This window comes from Sciurus carolinensis, chromosome 16 (assembly GCF_902686445.1).
Source record: "Sciurus carolinensis chromosome 16, mSciCar1.2, whole genome shotgun sequence".
Lineage (NCBI taxonomy): Eukaryota > Metazoa > Chordata > Mammalia > Rodentia > Sciuridae > Sciurus > Sciurus carolinensis.
In genome coordinates this window covers 49361993-49380374 of record NC_062228.1, presented here as the reverse complement: position 1 = coordinate 49380374, position 18382 = coordinate 49361993, and the positions used below count along the sequence as shown (strand labels likewise).

The following is an 18382-nucleotide window of genomic DNA, read 5'->3' as shown; positions in this document are numbered from 1 at the left end:
GTAGGAGGATCGCAAATTAAAGGAAGGTCAGCTTCGGCAATTTAGCGAGACTCTGTCTCAAATCAAAAAATAAAAAGGGTTGGGTATGTAGTTCAGTAGTAAATGCCCCTGGATTCAATCTCTAGTACAAAATAAAACAAACGAACAAACAAACAATGAACCACTAAATAACTAAGTAATAAATAGAAAAACAAGGAACCAGTAAGACCCTTTCAGAAAGTGGTAGATGTTATGAAGGAAAGTGATGCGGTAGAAACAGTAAGACCTGTTGGGGCTCTTTGCTGCTTCTTTAGTCTTTAGAAGCATCCTCCTGCTTTTTTTCCCCTCTCCAACATTTATTATGAAAAATTTCAAACCTGTAGCAAAGTTGAAATAATTTTACAGTGAAGACCCATATATCTACCTCCTGGATTCTACCATGAACAGTTCATAGTCCTTGCTTTATTACCCAGTCGTCCATCAACCCATTTTAATTTTTATGCATTTCAAAGTCATTTGCAGACATTGGAAAGCATGGTGGGACCTGAGGGGTGTGTGCATGTGTGTGCCTGTGTGTGCGTGCGTGCAAATTGGGGATGAAAAAGGAAGGTCTCCCTGAAGAGATTACATTTATGACCTGAATGAAGAGAAGGAGCCAGCCCTGGAAAGAGGAGAGAGAGCAGGGCCGAGGGGCTGCTGGGAGCTGGGGGAGCAGAGAAGTCCTCAGGAAGCTGGAAGGTAAGAGTGGCCCATGAGGCCAAGAAGGGGCAGGGCCCAGATCCTGTGAATAAGGCCGCCTCTGCCCCGGTCTCTGGCACTTTGGTTCTCCATCTTTGTATGTTTCTTTTATTATCTTTTTTCTCACCCCAGCACCACCCCTTTCCACGCCTGTCCAGTCTAGGCCTGCCCTCCTTCATCATCTTCCCTTCTCGTTCATCCTGTTCTTCCACTTACTCCCCGTGAGACCTTGGGCAAGAGACCAAACCTCTGGGTGTCTCTCTTTTCCTCATCTGTAAAATGGGGATAGTAATGGGACCTGGTCATCATGGTTGCTAAGATTGGATGAACTTCACACAGATATGTGAAGCACTTAGAACCACAGCTGGCACACGCTGGTGCTGCGTATTTGTTCACTTTTTTTTTGTGTGTGCGTGTGTGTTTTGTTCTTGTTTGGGAACAACCACTGGGGATTGAAGCCAGGGCCTTGTGAGTGTCAGGCAAGTGTTCTACAACCACAGTCCCAGCCCTAGGCTTCCATGCTCCATTAGGAACCATAGGGGGTGGGGTGGAGATGAGGCCTGTGGAGGGGGGGGTGACATGTGGAGTCTAGGCAGTGTGGAGATTGTGAGTGTCCCTGGAGGCACCTGGTAGTTGTGAGTGGGGTCAAGGTTCATAAAGGGAGGATCTGCAGAGGTGAGCTTGCTCTGGGACCAGGGCAGGCCTCGTGGTGGCACAACTAGGAAGAATATACAGAAGGGGTTTGGGGAGGATCACCATACAGTAGGATCCAAAATGGGAATGACTAGAGACTTCAGAGATCTGGGGGACTGCAATAAGACATTTCAAAGCTGGAGCAGTGGCACATGCCTGTAATATATGAACTACCAGGGAGGCTGAGGTAGGAGGATCACAAGTTGGAGGCTAACCTCAGCAATTTAGTAAGATCCTGTCTTAAAATAAATAAATAAAAAACATTTGGCTAGGATCAAGCTCAGTAGCCAAGCGCTTGCCTAGCATGCACCAGGGTCTGGTTCTATCTCCAGCATGCCCCCAAAAGGGCAAATTTTGAGGGGAGTTCTTGTAGTGTTTGGGGGCCTTGTATTTCAGGAGATGGAGAGTGACTTAAGACCCTTATTGGGTTTGAGGGAGGGCCTGGGAGGTAAGCTCTGGGGTAGAGGTTGGGGCAAAGGATCTGTGCAAGGAAGGATCAAGGCCTTCTGGGCTTCATGGAAGTCAGTCAGAAGGAAGGGTCTGTGGGGTCCATGAGAAAGGAGTCAAGGTCCCCAAGGGAGCAGGAATGATAGGAAGTCCTGCAAACCACGACTGGAAACCAAGGGGTGCCCTGAAGGGAAGGGAGAGAGGGAAGGGCCTAAGGCCCCCAGGGGTTGGAGGATGGTTTGGGGTCAAATGGGGAAAGTTTAGGGTCCTCCATGAAAAAAAGAAAGCTTTTTGGGGTCCCTTAGAAGTTAGACATGGTCTGGAGTCCCTGTTGGGAGCCAGGAAGTGGATTAGAGTCCTTGAGGGTGGAAGGACATGTTTGGGGTCCCTGAGGAGGAGTGGATCCGTTTTGTGTTCCTCAATAACTGTGGTCTCAGATGGCTATGGTCCCGGAAACATGGTCTGGGCCCCCAGAGTGAGTAAGGCATGATCAGGGGTCTCTTGGCTTTTAACATATGGTCTGGGTCCTCCTTGGATTTGGGGTGTGGTCTGAGGTCTACCTGAATGTTGGGATATGATTTAGAGTCCCTGGGGGGTGGTCTGAATCCCCTTCAAGGCTGGAATAAGGTCGGGGTCCCTGTGCATTTGGGGACACGGTCTGGAGTCCCTCAGGGTGCGGGGCACAGTCTGAGGTCACCCAGGAGAGTAGGACACGGTTTGTGGTCCGGGGTGGCTCTTCGACATGATCTGGGGCCTCAAAGGAGGTGAGGCCTGCTCTGAGGTCCCCCTGGGTCTTGGGACGTGATCCCAGCCTCCGTAGGGAAAGCTGGGTCCCCGTACCAGTTGGGGCGTGGTCTGGGGAGGGGGTCTCCGGCGGGGCCGGGGGTGGGGCCGGGGAGGGGGGGGGGGCGGGCCCGTGGCGGCTCCGCAGTGGAGGGGGGTCTGCGGCAGCCCGGGGGCCGGGGTCCGGGGCGTGCGGCCGCCCCGCCCGGCCGCCCCTCGGCTCGGCGCCCCCTCCCCCCTTGCGGCGGCGGCGGCGGCGGGGCCCGGACGGCGGGCGGCGCGGAGGGCGGAGCTCGGCGGCGGCCGGGAGGGCGGGAGGCGGGCGGGAGGCGGCCCCGCGGCACCGCGCCCCCTCCCCCGGCCCTCCCCCCACCATGGCGCGGAGCGAGGCGGCGGCGGCGGGGCCGGGCCCGGGGCCCCCCCGGGCTGGGTGAGCGCGGCCCGCAGCGGCCCGGGCGGCGGCGGGCGGGGCGCCGGTGTGGGCGCGGGTGTGAGCGTGCGGGCGTGCGAGTGTGTCCGCGCGCTGCGGCGGCCCGGCGTGCGCTCGCGCGGCCCTGTGTGTGCCCGGCCGGCGTGCGCGGCGCCCTGCTCGTGTGGCCGCCCGGGTGTGTGCCGGGTGGCGAGCGAGGCGGTGTGTCCGGCCGTGCGTGTGTGTCCCCGCGAGCGGCTGCCCCTCCGGCGGCGTGTCGGGGCTGTCTCGCGCCCATCGGAGGGGCAGTGTGCAGGTGTGTGTGCGTGGGTTGTGTGCCCAGGTGTGGGTCCCCCAGCCGTGTGTGCGCGCGGCTGCCTGCGTTGGGTGCTTGCGTCCGGTTCCATGTCCATCCGAGGGTCTGTGGAGCCGGGTGTGTTCGCTCCGGTGTCCATTTGTGTGTGTGTGTGTGTGTGTGTGTCTGCGGGTTGTATGTCTCCGAGGGTGTGTGTCTGTGAGTCCACGTCAGGTTCCCTGCCGGGGGCTGAGGCTCGGTGCCTTGTGGGTCCAGGCCTCTGTGTGGGTTTGGGGGAGGGGAGTTTGCCGCTCCCTCGGTCCATGTCAACTGGGGGGGGGGTCCTCAGCGGTTCTTGGGGAGACGGCCATGTCTTCCCCTTCCCGGTGGCTGCGGGGGGGGATGGGCTGCCGGGAGGTGGACAGATGGAGGGATGAGAGGCCGAAGGATGGACAGATGGGCCCTGGGGTTGGGGGGGCAAAGACCTGGCCCTTCCCCATCCACCCCACCCTAACTCCCCCACTGGCCAGATATCTGCAGATGGGGCCAGAGTTGCCTGCATCCTGATGGCCAGGCTGGGGGACCTCTGGAGCTGCTGGTGAGGAGATCTCCTTGGAATGGTGCTTTGGGACTTAACCCCCAATCCTTTGAGATTCCACCTGCTGAACTCTGACCTCTGGCCCCGGCTTGTGCCCTGGTGTGAGGAGGGGTGGTGCAGAGTGTGCTGTTAGGATTTCTTTGGTCTGGGAAGTAGGTGGGGTGAGGGTGCTTCGGACTGGAAGGAATGTGTGTCCAGGACTGTGAGTGTGTGTGAATCTGGGCCTGTCGATTGTCTGTGCTCCTGTGGTTCAGTATTTTGTATGCATTCGTAAGTGTGTAAATCCCTCATGGGACTGTGGTATGAAGATGTGCCTGTTGTGAGTGAACATCTAGGAGTGCCTGAGAAGGTGGATCTTTTTTGTGCCTGTGTGCTTGTTCCGGGATCTCTCAGCCTCCCAAGTGGCTGTGTACACTTGTGGTTCTGTGTACATGTGTGAGGTGTGTACCAGCTAGTGTATGCCTATGTGTGTCGGTTGGTGTGGGAAGGGTTCGGCTTTATGACAGTGCATCGTGACAATATGTGAAGTCGTGAGTGTGTTTGGGCATTTAAGAATGTGCATCTGTGTGTTGTGGATTGTGCAGGTGTGTATGTTTTGTGTGTGCCCCTGTGTGTTGGTGAGAGTGCACGGTGTATGTGTGTTAGGTGCAGGTACCTGGTTGGCTGTTAGGGGGCATTTGGGTTTCTCTGTTGTGTCTGTGCATCTGTGAGTGTGCGAGGGAAGGTCAGTGTTATATGTGTGATGTGGTATGCAGGTGTGTCAACTTCCAGGCTGTGTGTCCCTCTGTGCTGAGAGTCTCTTCATGCTTCAGTGTTGGTCTCTGGGGAGCGGGTTATGTGTGTTCCAACATATAAGTGCAGGATGCATGTGCCTGTGTCCCTGGCACAAGGCTGACTCCACCTCTGGGCCCAGTGGGATTGAGGCCCACGTGGCATGACCTGTAGCATGTCCAGCCTGTAGTCCCTGGACACAAGCCTGCCCATATTGTTGGTCAGGTGCCATGCAATGCAGGGAGTACCCAGACCATGCTGGTGTGTCCATGGAGATCCAGATGTAGAGCTTGGGTGTGGGCCTGTGTGGGTTTGGACAGGTCCACACAGGTTGGCATGGGAAATAGGGTGACGGTAAAAATGGGACCCTCTGGCCCGTGCCCTCTCCAGCTTCTGATACCACTCACATCTTTAAAGTTGGGGGACTGGGATGTAAACTCTTGGGTGCTAAAGGAAGAGACATCTGATCTGAACTTCTGGGAGCCTGGGAACTTAGAGAATCCTGAGTCTGAGAGAGAAGGGAACAGATTCCAGACTCCAAGATCTTAAGGGAAGAGGCGGGTGGCAAGTCCATGGCTCCTGACACCCCAGATGACAAAGGGCTAACATGCTGGACTCTCAGGTTTTGGAGAATCAACAGTCCTGAGGCCCCGTCTCAGGTTTTCTGAGATGACTTCTGGGGTCCTCTGAGGCTCTGGAGAACCTGCTGCAGAAGGGTTGAGAGATTGATCACCCAGGGTGACCCTGAGATCTGCCCTGGTGCCTAGAAAGGGCCCGCGGATGCTAACAGGGTGGTTTTATTCCTTTGTAGGTACTGGCCCAGGCCCTGACTTGCTGAAGAGAGGTGAGTACAGCCCTTGAACTGGGGACAGAGACGTGGGGCGAAGGGGTGTCTGAACTTGGTAGAGTCTAGAGCGCTCCCTAGCATGAATCCCAGTGCAGGGTATAGCGGTGTCCAGAGGGCCAGGTGCCTGCCCTCAGCCCCAGCCTGAGGAGTGGTGGCCCCCAGGAATGTCATGTCTGGCTCATGGTGGTCAGGAGGCTCCGAGACAGGCATGGGTGAGTCTCAGGCCAGGAAGCATCCTTTGGCAGGATGGATACAAGGTGGTCAGGAAAGAGCGGTTCCCTCAAGATACCAAAAGGGTATAAGAGGGTTTCAAGAAATGAAATGACTCGTAGGTTGGATATGGATATGGACATGAGATGTGCTTGCACATGTGCGTGGAAGTCCTGATATTCTGACTGCTGGGTAGCTGAGAGAGAGAGCCAGAGAAAATAATACATTAATAATAGTAATAATAATTATAGCAGCAGCTAACATTTTTATAGTGTTCCTTTGTCAGGACCAGAAACATGTTATAAAATATCTCACTGATCCTCACAACAGTCCTAGGAGGTAGGCCCCATTGTTATCCCCTTTTACAGATGAGCACACTGAGGCACAGAGGGGGAGTCCCTTGATTAAAGTCACACAGCAGGAACTTGGGGTGTGAACCCAGGGCGTGGGGTCCAGATTCTGTCCTGCAGTGCCACAGGGCCTCTCGATAAATGTCCGCTGTTTTCATTTCTGCTGTGGTTCCTTTGAGTCCCATTCTGGCTGAGGGAGGCAAAACTCTGTACTTGTTTCAAAGACTGGGGCTCTGAGCCCTGGACACCCCACGGCCTCCTATCCTGGAGTCCCACTGTCCAGGCCAGGGATTTCAGTCAGTACAGCACAGGGTCCTAGAGGGAGTGAGGACAAATTAGGGGTGGGTGCTCAGGGATGGTGGGATGCCCAGACCCTGCCTCATTTTCTCTCTTCAGCCCGGTCACGGTCTCCCTCTGTCTCTGTCTCTTCCTGTTTTTGTCTAATGCTCTTTCCCTCCACCTAGCTCCCTCCGCTTCCTCTCTCCATCTCTCTGTCTCAGTCCCTCCTCTCTGTCTCTCCACTCTGTTTTTTCTCTCTCTGCTTCAGCGTCACCCCATCTTTTCACCATTGATTGAGTGATTGATCTTTTGCAGCACTTGGGGTGGAACCCAGGGCCTTGCGCGTGCTGGGCAGGCCCTCCACCACTGAGCCACGCCCCGGACTTTTTCACCTTCTTTTGAGACTTTTCCTGTTTTTTGTCTCTTTCTCTGAATCTGCCCATTTCTGCCAGTCCATCCCTCTCCCCCTCGCCCCTCCCTGCCTCTCTCCACCCCTCTGACTTCCTTGGTCCCAGTTTCCCTCCCATAGGTAGAAAGATCAAGGCCTCATATGGCCGCTGCCTCACAGGCAGATTCTGGGAGGAGGGCCAGCAGGGCTGGGGTACAGGGCAGGGTGGGGTGAAAGCAGTGTCAGGGACGCCCCCTTCCCATCCTTTCCTCTTCACCCCCCTCCCACCCTGTGTTGTGATGGGAAATGACATGTCGTGGGCTGTAGCCGCCGCAGGGGGAATCCCTGCCGGAAGGTTTTGCCTGGAGCAGAGGCATAGCATGAGTGTGTGTGTGTGTGTGTGTGTGTGTGTGTGCACGTATGGGGCCTCATGTGTACCTACTGATGTGAGCACCAAAGTCCGCCCTGCTTGGGAACTCAGCTAAGCCCAGGACAAAGCCAGACTCAGAGAAGGACTTCCTGTGGCTAAGCTGGGAGGCTGATGTCTTTTCCTCAGTCCCTCCTACTTTAACGTTCTTTCTGCTCCTGCAAAGGTGTGTGTGGGCACCTTAATGTTTACTGAGTGCCTACTGTATGCCGGGATCTGTGTTCAGCTGTTCTCACACATGGCTCAGTGAAGATGGTGCGACCATCATTTATAAGTCAAGAAATTATGGCCGAGGTGGGGAGATGGGAACTCATTGGTGTGGGGTCACAGAGCTTGCCATGGGGAGCCAGGATTTGCACTTGAATCTGTTTGACTTTGTTGTACTCGCTTTTAATAATGGTGCCCAGTTCTGTGCCTGGTACATATTAAGGCCTCGATGATGATGATGATGGTGGCTGCTAGCATGTACGAAGCCCATTTTACATGCCAAGCATTGTTCTAAGTCTGCCATATTTGTTAACAAATTATACCCACAAAAGTAAGGCCTGTTTCTATCTCCATTTTACAGATGAAGAAACCGAGATTCAGAAAGGTTCAGACACTTGCCCGAAGTCACACAGCTAGTAAGTGTCACTGTTGGGATTTGAACCCAGAGAGTATGACTTTGACATTCGAGGCCTTGAACTGTAGTCAACAGTGATTTAAAAATATCTGTTGGGTGCAGAAGGGCCTAAACTGGGCCAGGAGATCATGAAAGGTCTGGGAGCTCCTAGAGGAGGGACAGGGGTTGGGGTGGGACACTCATGGGCCGAGCAGTGGTACTTTACCAACCGGCATGAAGTATTGTACTTTGTTAATAGCAAATTCATGCCATCCCGTGGCGAGTCCTGCTGCTGTCCTGTAGGATACAGTTATTTGGCGGGGAGGGAAGCAGATGGACTCTTGGCAGGGCGCCCCAAGAGCCCAGTGCCTGGGTAACAGTCTCTTCTGCCCGCAGGCCTCACCTCCCACTCCTCCTGCCTTTCCATTGCACCATGGCTCCGGGTCCCTCTTCCTCGGGGCTCCTCTCGCCGCCACCTGCTGCCCTGTCCTTTCTGCTGCTGCTCTGGGCAGGGGCATCTCGTGGCCAGCCCTGCCCAGGCCGCTGCATCTGCCAGAACGTGGCGCCCACGCTGACCATGCTGTGCGCCAAGACCGGCTTGCTCTTCGTGCCACCTGCCATTGACCGTCGCGTGGTGGAGCTGCGGCTCACCGACAACTTCATCGCCGCCGTCCGCCGCCGAGACTTCGCCAACATGACCAGCCTGGTGCACCTCACCCTTTCCCGGAACACCATTGGCCAGGTGGCGGCCGGCGCCTTCGCTGACCTCCGAGCTCTCCGCGCCCTGCACCTCGACAGCAATCGCTTGGCGGAGGTGCGCGGCGACCAGCTGCGTGGCCTGGGCAACCTCCGCCACCTGATCCTTGGCAACAACCAGATCCGCAGGGTGGAGTCGGCTGCCTTCGACGCCTTCCTGTCCACGGTGGAGGACCTGGATCTGTCCTACAACAACCTGGAGGCCTTGCCCTGGGAGGCCGTGGGCCAGATGGTGAACCTGAACACCCTCACGCTGGACCACAATCTCATCGACCACATCGCCGAGGGCACCTTTGTGCAGCTGCATAAACTGGTGCGCCTGGACATGACCTCTAATCGCCTCCATAAACTTCCGCCGGACGGGCTTTTCTTAAGGTCCCAAGGCAGCGGTCCCAAGCCCCCCACGCCGCTGACGGTCAGCTTCGGCGGGAACCCGCTGCACTGCAACTGCGAGCTGCTCTGGCTGCGGCGGCTGACCAGAGAGGACGACCTGGAGACCTGCGCCACACCCGAGCACCTCACCGACCGCTACTTCTGGTCCATCCCGGAGGAGGAGTTTCTGTGTGAACCTCCGCTGATCACGCGGCAGGCTGGGGGCCGGGCCCTGGTGGTAGAGGGCCAGGCGGTCAGCTTGCGCTGCCGGGCGGTGGGTGACCCTGAGCCCGTGGTGCATTGGGTGGCACCTGATGGGCGTCTGCTGGGGAACTCCAGCCGGACCCGGGTCCGTGGGGACGGGACGCTGGATGTGACCATCACCACCTTGAGGGATAGTGGCACCTTCACTTGCATCGCTTCCAATGCCGCGGGGGAAGCCACAGCGCCTGTGGAGGTGTGTGTTGTACCTCTGCCCCTGATGGCGCCCCCACCCGCTGCCCCACCGCCTCTCACCGAGCCTGGCTCCTCTGACATTGCCACACCCGGCCGACCTGGTGCCAATGATTCAGCTGCTGAGCGACGGCTCGTGGCAGCCGAGCTCACCTCAAGCTCCGTGCTCATCCGCTGGCCAGCCCAGAGGCCGGTGCCCGGCATCCGCATGTACCAGGTCCAGTACAACAGCTCCGTGGATGACTCCCTAGTCTACAGGTGGGTGTGGGTGCTGCTGCCCTAGGACCTGCTCCCAAGCCCAGTCCCTGCCTCCCACTGCTGATTCTCTTGGCCTTGCTTAGCTGGGGTTCTGGAGGCCTTGCAGGGTTATCTCAGTCCTGTTCTCTCTTCTTCTTCATCCTGTCTGTTTTCTTTTAATTTAGCAAATATTTGTTGAGCGCCTACAGGAGTAAGATTAGGGCTGGGCACTGGGGTCTAGCTGTGCTCTCAGGGGATGCACTGTCAATGTCACTGCTCAGCAATGGTGTCTGATTGTGCCCCTCATCAGTTAAACATTTTGGAGCACCAAACACACATGTATATTTATAGTTATATTTCTATTCAAAGGTATAAATAGAATTATAAATACTCTACCAACACACTGAGTACATCATAGAGACAGAAAACAAAATGGACCTTTGTTTGTTTGCAGTGCTGAGACTCGAACCCAGTGCCTCACACATGCTAGGCAAGTGCTCTACCACTGAGCCACAACCCCAGCCTAGAAAACAAAATGATAGAAATGTAAGTTATTGCCCCCTTCCTGGGTTAGAGTCATTGTCCTGACGTGTAGGACAGGCCTGGATGGCGAGCACAGGCATCGGAGTTACTCCTCCATCATCTCCCGTCCTCCCTTGCTCCACTCTCTGTCGGTCTCTGCCATCGCTCTCCCCTGCTTCCTTAGGCTCCGAGCCTTTGCTCTATGCTAGGCCCTGACCTGGGTGCTGGGAACCCAAGGAGACCAAGAGGTCCAGTCCTTGCCTTTGGGGTGCTCAGCCAGGGGTGGAGGCCCCAGCGCACAACAAATTACTGTCGTGGCCCTGCCATGTCTCTCCACCTTGGTGGTTTTTCGTAGACCCTTGGCTATCGAAGGACACACAGTGGGCACTTGATAAATGGCCCTTGGCTTCACGGAGGCCTCTCCCTGGTGCATGCTGCAGAGTGGCTGCCGAGTGCCTGCTGGCCTCTGTGCTTAACTCTGCTTGTGGATGCCAAGGGGGCCGAAGCCATTTCCCTCCCAGCTGTTGGGAATGCTGAAACTGTCCCCAAAGACCTGCCCTTTGATCTCTGTCTTCGCCTTCCCGAGCTTCCCTTGACCACAGTCCTGGCGAGCATCGGGCGCTTTCCCACTATTGGCGGAAGGCATCAGTGCCTCTTTCTCCTTGTCTGTTTTCCTCATTTTTGTTTTCTTGATTCTGGTCACCAATGCCTTCTGCATGCCAGATCCTGTGCTGTCCCTGGGCCTACTGAGATAGACTGGCCCAGGGTCACGAGTAGTAGACAAATGAACGAAACTAAAAGCTTCATAAGATACTTCCAGAGTTGGAAGCTACTTCCACTTCTCTTCCCAATTTCACTGCAGAGCAACAATTGTCACCCCCTCTGATGTTATATTTATTTATGTCTTTGTTTGTGATGCTGGGGATTGTGGAGGGTCACCCGCATGTTAGACAAGTGCTCTGCTGTGGAGCCACACCCCCAGCCCTCTCCTCATTTTACAGACAGAGAAATTGAGGCTCAGTGGAGAAAGGCACTTGCCCGTGGTCACCCAGGAAGAGCAGAGCTGTCCTCTTTATGCTAAACACACACACCTATTGAACACCTTCCATTTGCCAGGCAGGATGGAGAGAGATGGATAATACATTTCTGTAAATGACTCACTTTCTGTGACTCTCCACCTGTTTCTGTGCTTTCTCTCTGACCCATGGCCACACCTGGCAGGATGGGTCACAGGCCCCAGACCTTGAACCTATGCTGTTGTTGGTCCCCTGTCCCCAGCTGGGCAGCAGACCCCAGGACTTTCCCCTCCTTCTTAGGGCCACAGTTCTTGATCTCCATTCCCCATTGCTGATGCCTGTCCTGTGGCGCTGCAGGGGTTAATTTCTTCACTGCCGCCATGGGCGGAGGTGACATCCAACCAGAATCCTGCTCAGCTGCTTGCTCTGGTCTTGCAGCCAATTAGAGACACATGGGCTCAAGCTTTCTTAAGGAGCCCCCCTCTGTCCTTGAAAAGGGGGGAGTCCCCAGCAACTGGTTATTTAGGGGAAGAAGCAAGAGGAATCCAAGTCTCAGCGAGAGGAGACAGGAGAGGACAAGACAGACTTAAAGCCAGAGACCAAGGGTGTTGGCTGGGCTGGCAGTGGTCTGCAAAAAGTGGCAGAAACGGTGGGCTTTTTGAGGGGGTGTGGCCATACTTGAAGTCTTTGGGTGGGAGGGTGGCTCTTGGTGGTGGGGTCCCTGGGAGGACCAGAAGGTGGCCCTGCTGGGGGGAAGGTGGGCCTTCTGGGAGGGAGGGAGGCTGTGGAGGGGGCATGGCCCTCCAGCAGGATTGGAGCTTGTTTTGTGTGGTCCCAGGCTGAGGAAGGTGTGGTCCTAGTCCCTGGTGAGCCCCTCAGAGCCTCTGCAGGAGAGGAGAGCTCGTGAGGTTGGTGCTAGGTGTGCAAATCAGTGTGGACTTGGCAGTCCTGGGTCCGCTGAGGCTGGACATGGCCATCAGGGTGGAAGGGATGTGCTCAGTAGAAGGGGACCAAGGCCTAGGAGGAAAGACCTCCAGAGGGGAGAGTCTCACAGGTGAGGAGTACGAGCAGGAGCCACAGCAAGGGGTTCTGGCCATTGCTGGGTGGGACACTAAGCTAAAGGTGTTATTAAGTGCCAGACTTCGGATATGTTAACTCATTCACTCCCCCACCATCTCTACAATGTGGGGATTCCCATTATCTCTGTTTAGGGAAAATGATGCACAGAGAGGTTAAGAAACTCACCTAAGGTCACAGAGCTAGCAAGGGGGCAGAGGAGAGATTCAAAACCGGCAGTCTGGCTCCCACATTGGGCTGGCTTAACCACTTCTCTATGCTCCTCCTCTTTTGAGGGAAGGGACCTATTGCAGGAAAGGAGCATGTGTGCTTGACTACATTTGGCCCAATTAAGGATGAACCTTAGGGAGCATGATTTGGTGACTTCTGGTGGCAGAGTTAGGCATGCACATAAGGGGTGATTGCCTCTAATATCTGGACAAGGAGCAGGGCATGCAAAGGGTGCACATGATCCTAAGCATAGTAGGGACCCATCCCTAGTTGGCCTTGTGGGGTGTGGCTTGGAAGCCACACTTCAATCAGAAGCAGAGTAGCTTATAGCAGTGGCCCCTTAATGAGCTGGAATGTCTGGTTGAGGCACTTGGAAATTGTGCCAGAAGTAAATGTTTTACCCAGAAGCTATGTTTTACCCAAAGGTGGGGCATACAGATGAGGGGGTGTGACCTGCATCATGGTTTTCCCTGAAAGGCAGGAATATGTATAAAAGAGGACCTAGGAAATCATCCTTTGTCCCAGTGGGAGTAAGGGTTTGTAAGTTGTTGACTTGGATGTCCACCGATGTGGGGGTGGGGTATGCAGATAAGAGGCCATGGCGGTAGCACCAGTCCCTTAAATGCTAGATCTATGCAGATGAGGGAGTTTGAATGGTAGTTGTCTTAGTAGGAGTGAGATGCTCTGAGGGAACGTGTCCCATGAGACCAGGGGATGCAAACTATAGCACTCTTCCCATGCCTGAGCCAGGATGTGTGGCCATCTACACGAATGGCTGATGTCATCTCAGTAGGTGATTAGACAGCCAGGTGTGTCTGAAGTCGCAGATGAGAGTGGTGACCTGTAGCAATGGTTGTGTAAGGCTGGGTATATGCTGATGGAGGATGGCTGCTGAGTTGGGGTGAGACACAGGGAGTATGGTGCAGTCCCCACGGTTCACCAGGGGCGGGGAATAAAGTGAAAAGGCGTGCGTGGTTCAAGAGTGGGGCTAACTCCGCCCTGATCCTGCCCCCTCCTGCAGGATGATCCCGTCCACCAGTCAGACCTTCTTGGTGAATGATCTGGCAGCTGGCCGCGCTTACGACTTGTGCGTGCTGGCAGTCTACGACGACGGGGCCACCGCTCTGCCGGCCACGAGAGTGGTGGGCTGCGTGCAGTTCACTACGGCTGGGGATCCTGCTCCTTGCCGCCCGCTGAGGGCCCATTTCTTGGGCGGCACCATGATCATCGCCATCGGGGGTGTCATCGTCGCTTCGGTCCTCGTTTTCATCGTTCTGCTCATGATTCGCTACAAGGTGTATGGCGACGGGGACGGCCGCCGGGTCAAGGGCACCTCCAGGTCTCCGCCGCGGGTCAGCCACGTGTGCTCGCAGACCAACGGCGCAGGCGCGCAGCAGGCCCCGCCCCAGCCCGCGCAGGACCGCTACGAGGCGCTGCGCGAGGTGGCCACCCCAGCCGTCGCCGTTGAGGCCAAGGCCTCCGCGGTGGAGGCGGCTTCCGCGGAGCCGGAGGCGGTCCTTGGACGCTCGCTGGGCGGCTCGGCCACCTCTCTGTGCCTGCTGCCCTCCGAGGAAACTTCTGGGGAGGAACCTCGGGCCGTGGCAGGTCCTCGGAGAAGCCGCTCAGGGGCCCTGGGGCCGCCAACTTCAGCGCCCCCAACTCTAGCTCTGGTTCCCGGGGGCGCCCCGGCTCGGCCTAGGCCGCAGCAGCGTTATTCCTTCGACGGGGACTACGGGGCGCTCTTTCAGAGCCACAGTTACCCGCGCCGCGCCCGGCGGACAAAGCGCCACCGATCCACGCCGCACCTGGACGGGGCTGGCGGGGGCGCGGCCGGGGAGGATGGAGACCTGGGGCTGGGCTCCGCCAGGGCGCGCCTGGCCTTTACCAGCACCGAGTGGATGCTGGAGAGTACCGTGTGAGCGGCGGGCGGGCGCCGGGACGCCTGGGGGCCGAGGGCAAACGCCCAGCCGCCCGGACGCCGGGGCGGGACTCGGGGGAGAACGCGCAGCGCCGGGCCGTCGGAGTGGAGAGGAGACCCGGCCTCCTCCTCCCACAGGGGCGGGGCAGCCTCCGACCGCTCTGGAGGCCACGCCCCGCGCCGGGGGGGGCTGGGGGCGGGCCGCCGCGCCCTCCAGACTCCGCCCCTCCGCCCCTCCCCCCGCGCGCTCGCGGACCTCGCTGGAGCCGGTGCCTTACACAGCGAAGCGCGGGGAGGGGCGGGGCCCCCCCACACTGCAGCACTGAGACACGAGCCCCCTCCCCCAGCCCGGGACCCGGGGCAGGGGCGAGGGGCCCATTTCCTGTATCTGGCTGGACTAGATCCTATTCTGTCCCGCGGCGGCCTCCAAAGCCCCCCACCCCACCCCACTTACCTCCCTGGTCCCGTCGGGTCTGGCTTGGGGTCTTCCTTTCTCTCTCCCGTTCGTCTGTCTCTGTCCCTCCCTCTGTCGTCTCTTGTTCGTCTCTGTCCTTCCCTACTTGTCTCTCCTGTCTGTCCCCTCGTCGGGTCTCTTCCCCCTCTGCCCTTCCTCGTTTTGTCCAGTCTCCCTGGTCCCCCAATTCCCTCTCTCCACTATCCATTCTCCCGGGCAGGTCCCACTGGAAGGACCAGACTCTCCCCAGCCTTCCTCATCCCCCCCAGCAAATCCCCACACGAACAAAATTCAAAACCAAATCCCACTCCCTACCGGAGCCGGGACCCTCCGCCGCAGCAGAATTAAACTTTTTTCTGTGTCTGAGGCCGCTCTTCTGACCTGTGTGTGTCCGTGTGTCTTGGGGGGAGAATGACCTAGATAACTGCGTAAGGACTCATAAGTCAGAAAGGAGGATGACTAATGGGGCTGGGGAGACTGGCAGGCAGGTTCCTATCTTTTGAGAGACTTAGAGGTGGGGAATAATCAAAAGCAAATTGATAAAAGCTGACACCCAGGGAGGTGCCTGTTATGTGCTGAGCACTTAAGTCATTTACTCCTCACAACCAGGGCTGGACATCAGTATGGTATTGTTATTCCATTTTACAGGCGAGAAGTTGAGGTCCAGAAAGTTAACTTACCCATGGCGACAGAAAGAGAAGGTGGCAAAATTGGCATTTAAAAAGGGGGGTGGAGTGGAAGCAGTGGGGCTTGTCTGTGTTCTGGCTACTTGGAAGGCTGAGACAGGGTCACTGGAACCCAGGTGATCAGGCCAGCCTGGGCAACAAAATGAGACCCCATCTCAACCATGAAAGGTGGTGGCCTGCCTTCTGAATCTGCCCTCATAACCCCTGCACTCTGCTGAGAGTCACTGACTGTTGACCTGAGCCTCCACAACTGTGTGAGGTGGTGCCCTTTGTTCTGGTCCTGGGGATTGAACCCAGGGGTGCTTTACCACTGAGCCACATTCCCGGCCCTTTTTTTTTTTTTTTTTTTTTGTTTACATTTTAGAGACAGGGTCTCACTGAATTGTTTAGGGTCTTGCCAAATTGTTGAGGTTGGCCTTGAACTCCTGATCCTCCTGCCTCAGCCTCCCAAACCACTGGGATTACAGGTGTGCACCACTATGCCTGTCCCTTTGACCCATTTTACAGACAGGATTTTGAACCAGAGAGAGAGAGAGAGAGAGAGAGAGAGAGAGAGAGCAGTAAAGTCACTTGCCCTCCCACCCGCCACGAATCTATAGTGGAGCTGGCAGGTTGCCTCTGGTAGCTGTGTCTGGAGGCCAGGGAATGGCTCTAATGACTTCAGCTGAGCTTAGCTATCCAAAGCCAGTACAGTGACAGAGAGGGCTAGGGTGAGCTCTTTGGTCACTGGTGTGGAATCTGAGGGGTCCTAGGTGAAGACAGGGTCAGCTGGAAGCACGGAGGTGGCATGGGGAGGGGGCTCTTAGGTGAGGCTGAGGGCTGGAGAAGGAAGGCTGGTTGGGGGCTCTTGAGCATCCCAGCCCTTGCAGGGACCCTGCAGTGAAAACTCCTTCCTCATCTTGGGGAAGCAGGAAGAAGGCTTCAAGCCAGTGAGGGGCCCCCTGAGGCCTGGGGAGGAGGAGAGAAAGACAAAAATAGAAACAGCAGGAGGGAGGAGGATGGACCTGGGCAGACAGGGAGGGAGGCAGCAAGGACAGGCAGGCAGGCACAGGCCAGGCGGCTCCCTCGCCCAGGGGCCCGGCCACACTTATCATGGCAGTCAGAACGACGCCTGGGACTGAGTGCTTCCCACCAGCCAGACACCCAGCTCACGTCCCTCCCGATGCACCTGGTGCACGGTATGTAGTGCTCATGAAGTGGAGTTACTCGAAGAACAAGATCACATTTAAAGTCTGCAACAGATGTGCGGGGTGTGTGGGGTGCTCCATGAGGGGCCTGAAGGTCAGGCAGGTTAGGGAGCTTGCCCAAGATCACACAGCCAGTAACATGAGCAATGATGGGCCAGCTGATCGCCTCCAAATCCCGCAACCCCGACCGTCAGACCTATGTTGTCTTCATTTCACTTAATGGAACGGTACTGAGCATGTGCTGCCTGCCTGACCCAGTGCAGGGGCTACAGCAGTGGACAAAATAGACAAAACATGTAAGAAAGCCCTGGCTCATGGAGCCTGTATTCTAGAGTGGAGAAGTAAACAAATAAGGAAGTAAATAACGCATGAGGATGAATGAGTGCCATGCGAAGAATGCAAACAGGATGATGGCACAGGGAATGGCCAAGAGGTCCACTTAATGTTGGGGGAGGAGTAAATATGGGTGGCATTAAAGGTGCAGAAATCCACTGTGGAGAAATGCACCCCTGGCAAAGGGAACAGCACGTGCAAAGGCCCTGAGGTAGAAGCATGCTTGGTGTGTTGGAGGTGACTTGTCTGGACTGGAGAGGGGACGAATGAAACAAGGTGTTAGAAGCAAGCACAGAGCATGTTCTGCAGAACCTTCTAGGCTGTCATTAAGAAGTGACATGTTGCTGGATGTGGTGGTGCACACCTGTAATCCCAGCGACTTGAGAGGCTGAGTCAGGAGAATCACAAGTTCAAAACCAGCCTCAGCAACGTAGTGAGACCCTATCTCAAAAAAAAAAAAAAAATAAAATAAAATAAAATAAAATAAAAAGGGCTGGAGATGTGGCCCAGTGATTAAGTGCCCCTGAGTTCAATCCCCAGCAGCAACAAAAACAACTAATAATAATGATGATAAGAAGAAGAAAGAAAAGAAGTGGCCTTCTCCAGAACTGGGGACAGCCTGTGAAGGGCTTTCTGCAAGAGTAGTACGTGGTCTGATTTCCATGGACACCCCGGCTCCAGGGTGGGACAAGTCTACCTTCAAAACAAAATCAAGAACGGCCATCTTGGTGTCCACTCATCAGTGTATTTGGGGCCCCATGGTCCTGGTCCCGCCCTTTGTGTGACACCCCACACACCTTCCTCCACAGCCCCAGCCCTTCGTCTAATAGGGCAGTAGTTCTCCAAGCCCCCGCCAGGCTCATTTTTCAAAATTTAAAGTTTTAAACCCAACAAATGGGCACACGAGTGAGAGAGGGCACAAGGTCACCCCTGGCAGGGTTTGGGCCTGTGCCTGGCCCTGTGCTGGGCACCAGAGACAGCGGTGACTCGTGTCTGTTCTCCTGGAACCCAGACAGACATGGGGCTGTGGACAACAGGGCTGGCAGGGAGCCCAGAGGAGTTGCCCAACCTACCCGGAAGGATGAGGGCCTGAGTTAAGGTCTTTGCGTGGCGAGGGACAGAAACTCAGCCCAACTGGATTAGGCATGAAAAGGTGACTTTTGTTTTGGTTCATGTAGCTGGGAAAGAAACAGCACTCAGGCTAAGTCTACAAGAAGCAGGGCCTCGGGGAGGGAGCACCCCCAGCCGAGCTTCCTGTCCATCTCTCGGCTCTGGGCTCTGTCCCACTCCGCTGGGACTCTTCGTCCACTGCACATCCTGGGGAAATGGTCATTTGCATACAGACA

At 56.2% G+C, this 18382-nt stretch overlaps 1 protein-coding gene across 3 annotated transcripts; it reads left to right on the top strand.

The window, feature by feature from the left end:
* Positions 1-2605: 2605 nt before the first annotated feature.
* On the top strand, positions 2606-15207 carry Lrfn1 (leucine rich repeat and fibronectin type III domain containing 1). Of its 3 annotated transcripts, none has more exons than XM_047528521.1 (5): positions 2606-2621; positions 5525-5557; positions 7783-7837; positions 8212-9654; positions 13480-15207. In XM_047528521.1, the coding sequence occupies exons 4-5, from the start codon at positions 8249-8251 to the stop codon at positions 14375-14377; spliced, it is 2304 nt and encodes a 767-aa protein (XP_047384477.1). In that variant the 5' UTR covers positions 2606-2621; positions 5525-5557; positions 7783-7837; positions 8212-8248; the 3' UTR covers positions 14378-15207. The 3 variants fall into 3 exon arrangements, with proteins under 3 accessions (XP_047384477.1, XP_047384474.1, XP_047384475.1); XM_047528518.1 differs by lacking the exon at positions 2606-2621 and adding an exon at positions 2953-3070; XM_047528519.1 differs by lacking the exon at positions 2606-2621 and adding an exon at positions 3154-3365.
* The last annotated feature ends 3175 nt before the right edge of the window (positions 15208-18382 follow it).

Coding starts and splice junctions, on each gene's coding strand:
- Lrfn1 (XM_047528521.1), top strand. CDS start 8,249: ATGGCTCCGGGTCCCTCTTCCTCGGGGCTCCTCTCGCCGCCACCTGCT. Junction 9,655..13,479: donor GATGACTCCCTAGTCTACAG/GTGGGTGTGGGT, acceptor CCCCTCCTGCAG/GATGATCCCGTCCACCAGTC.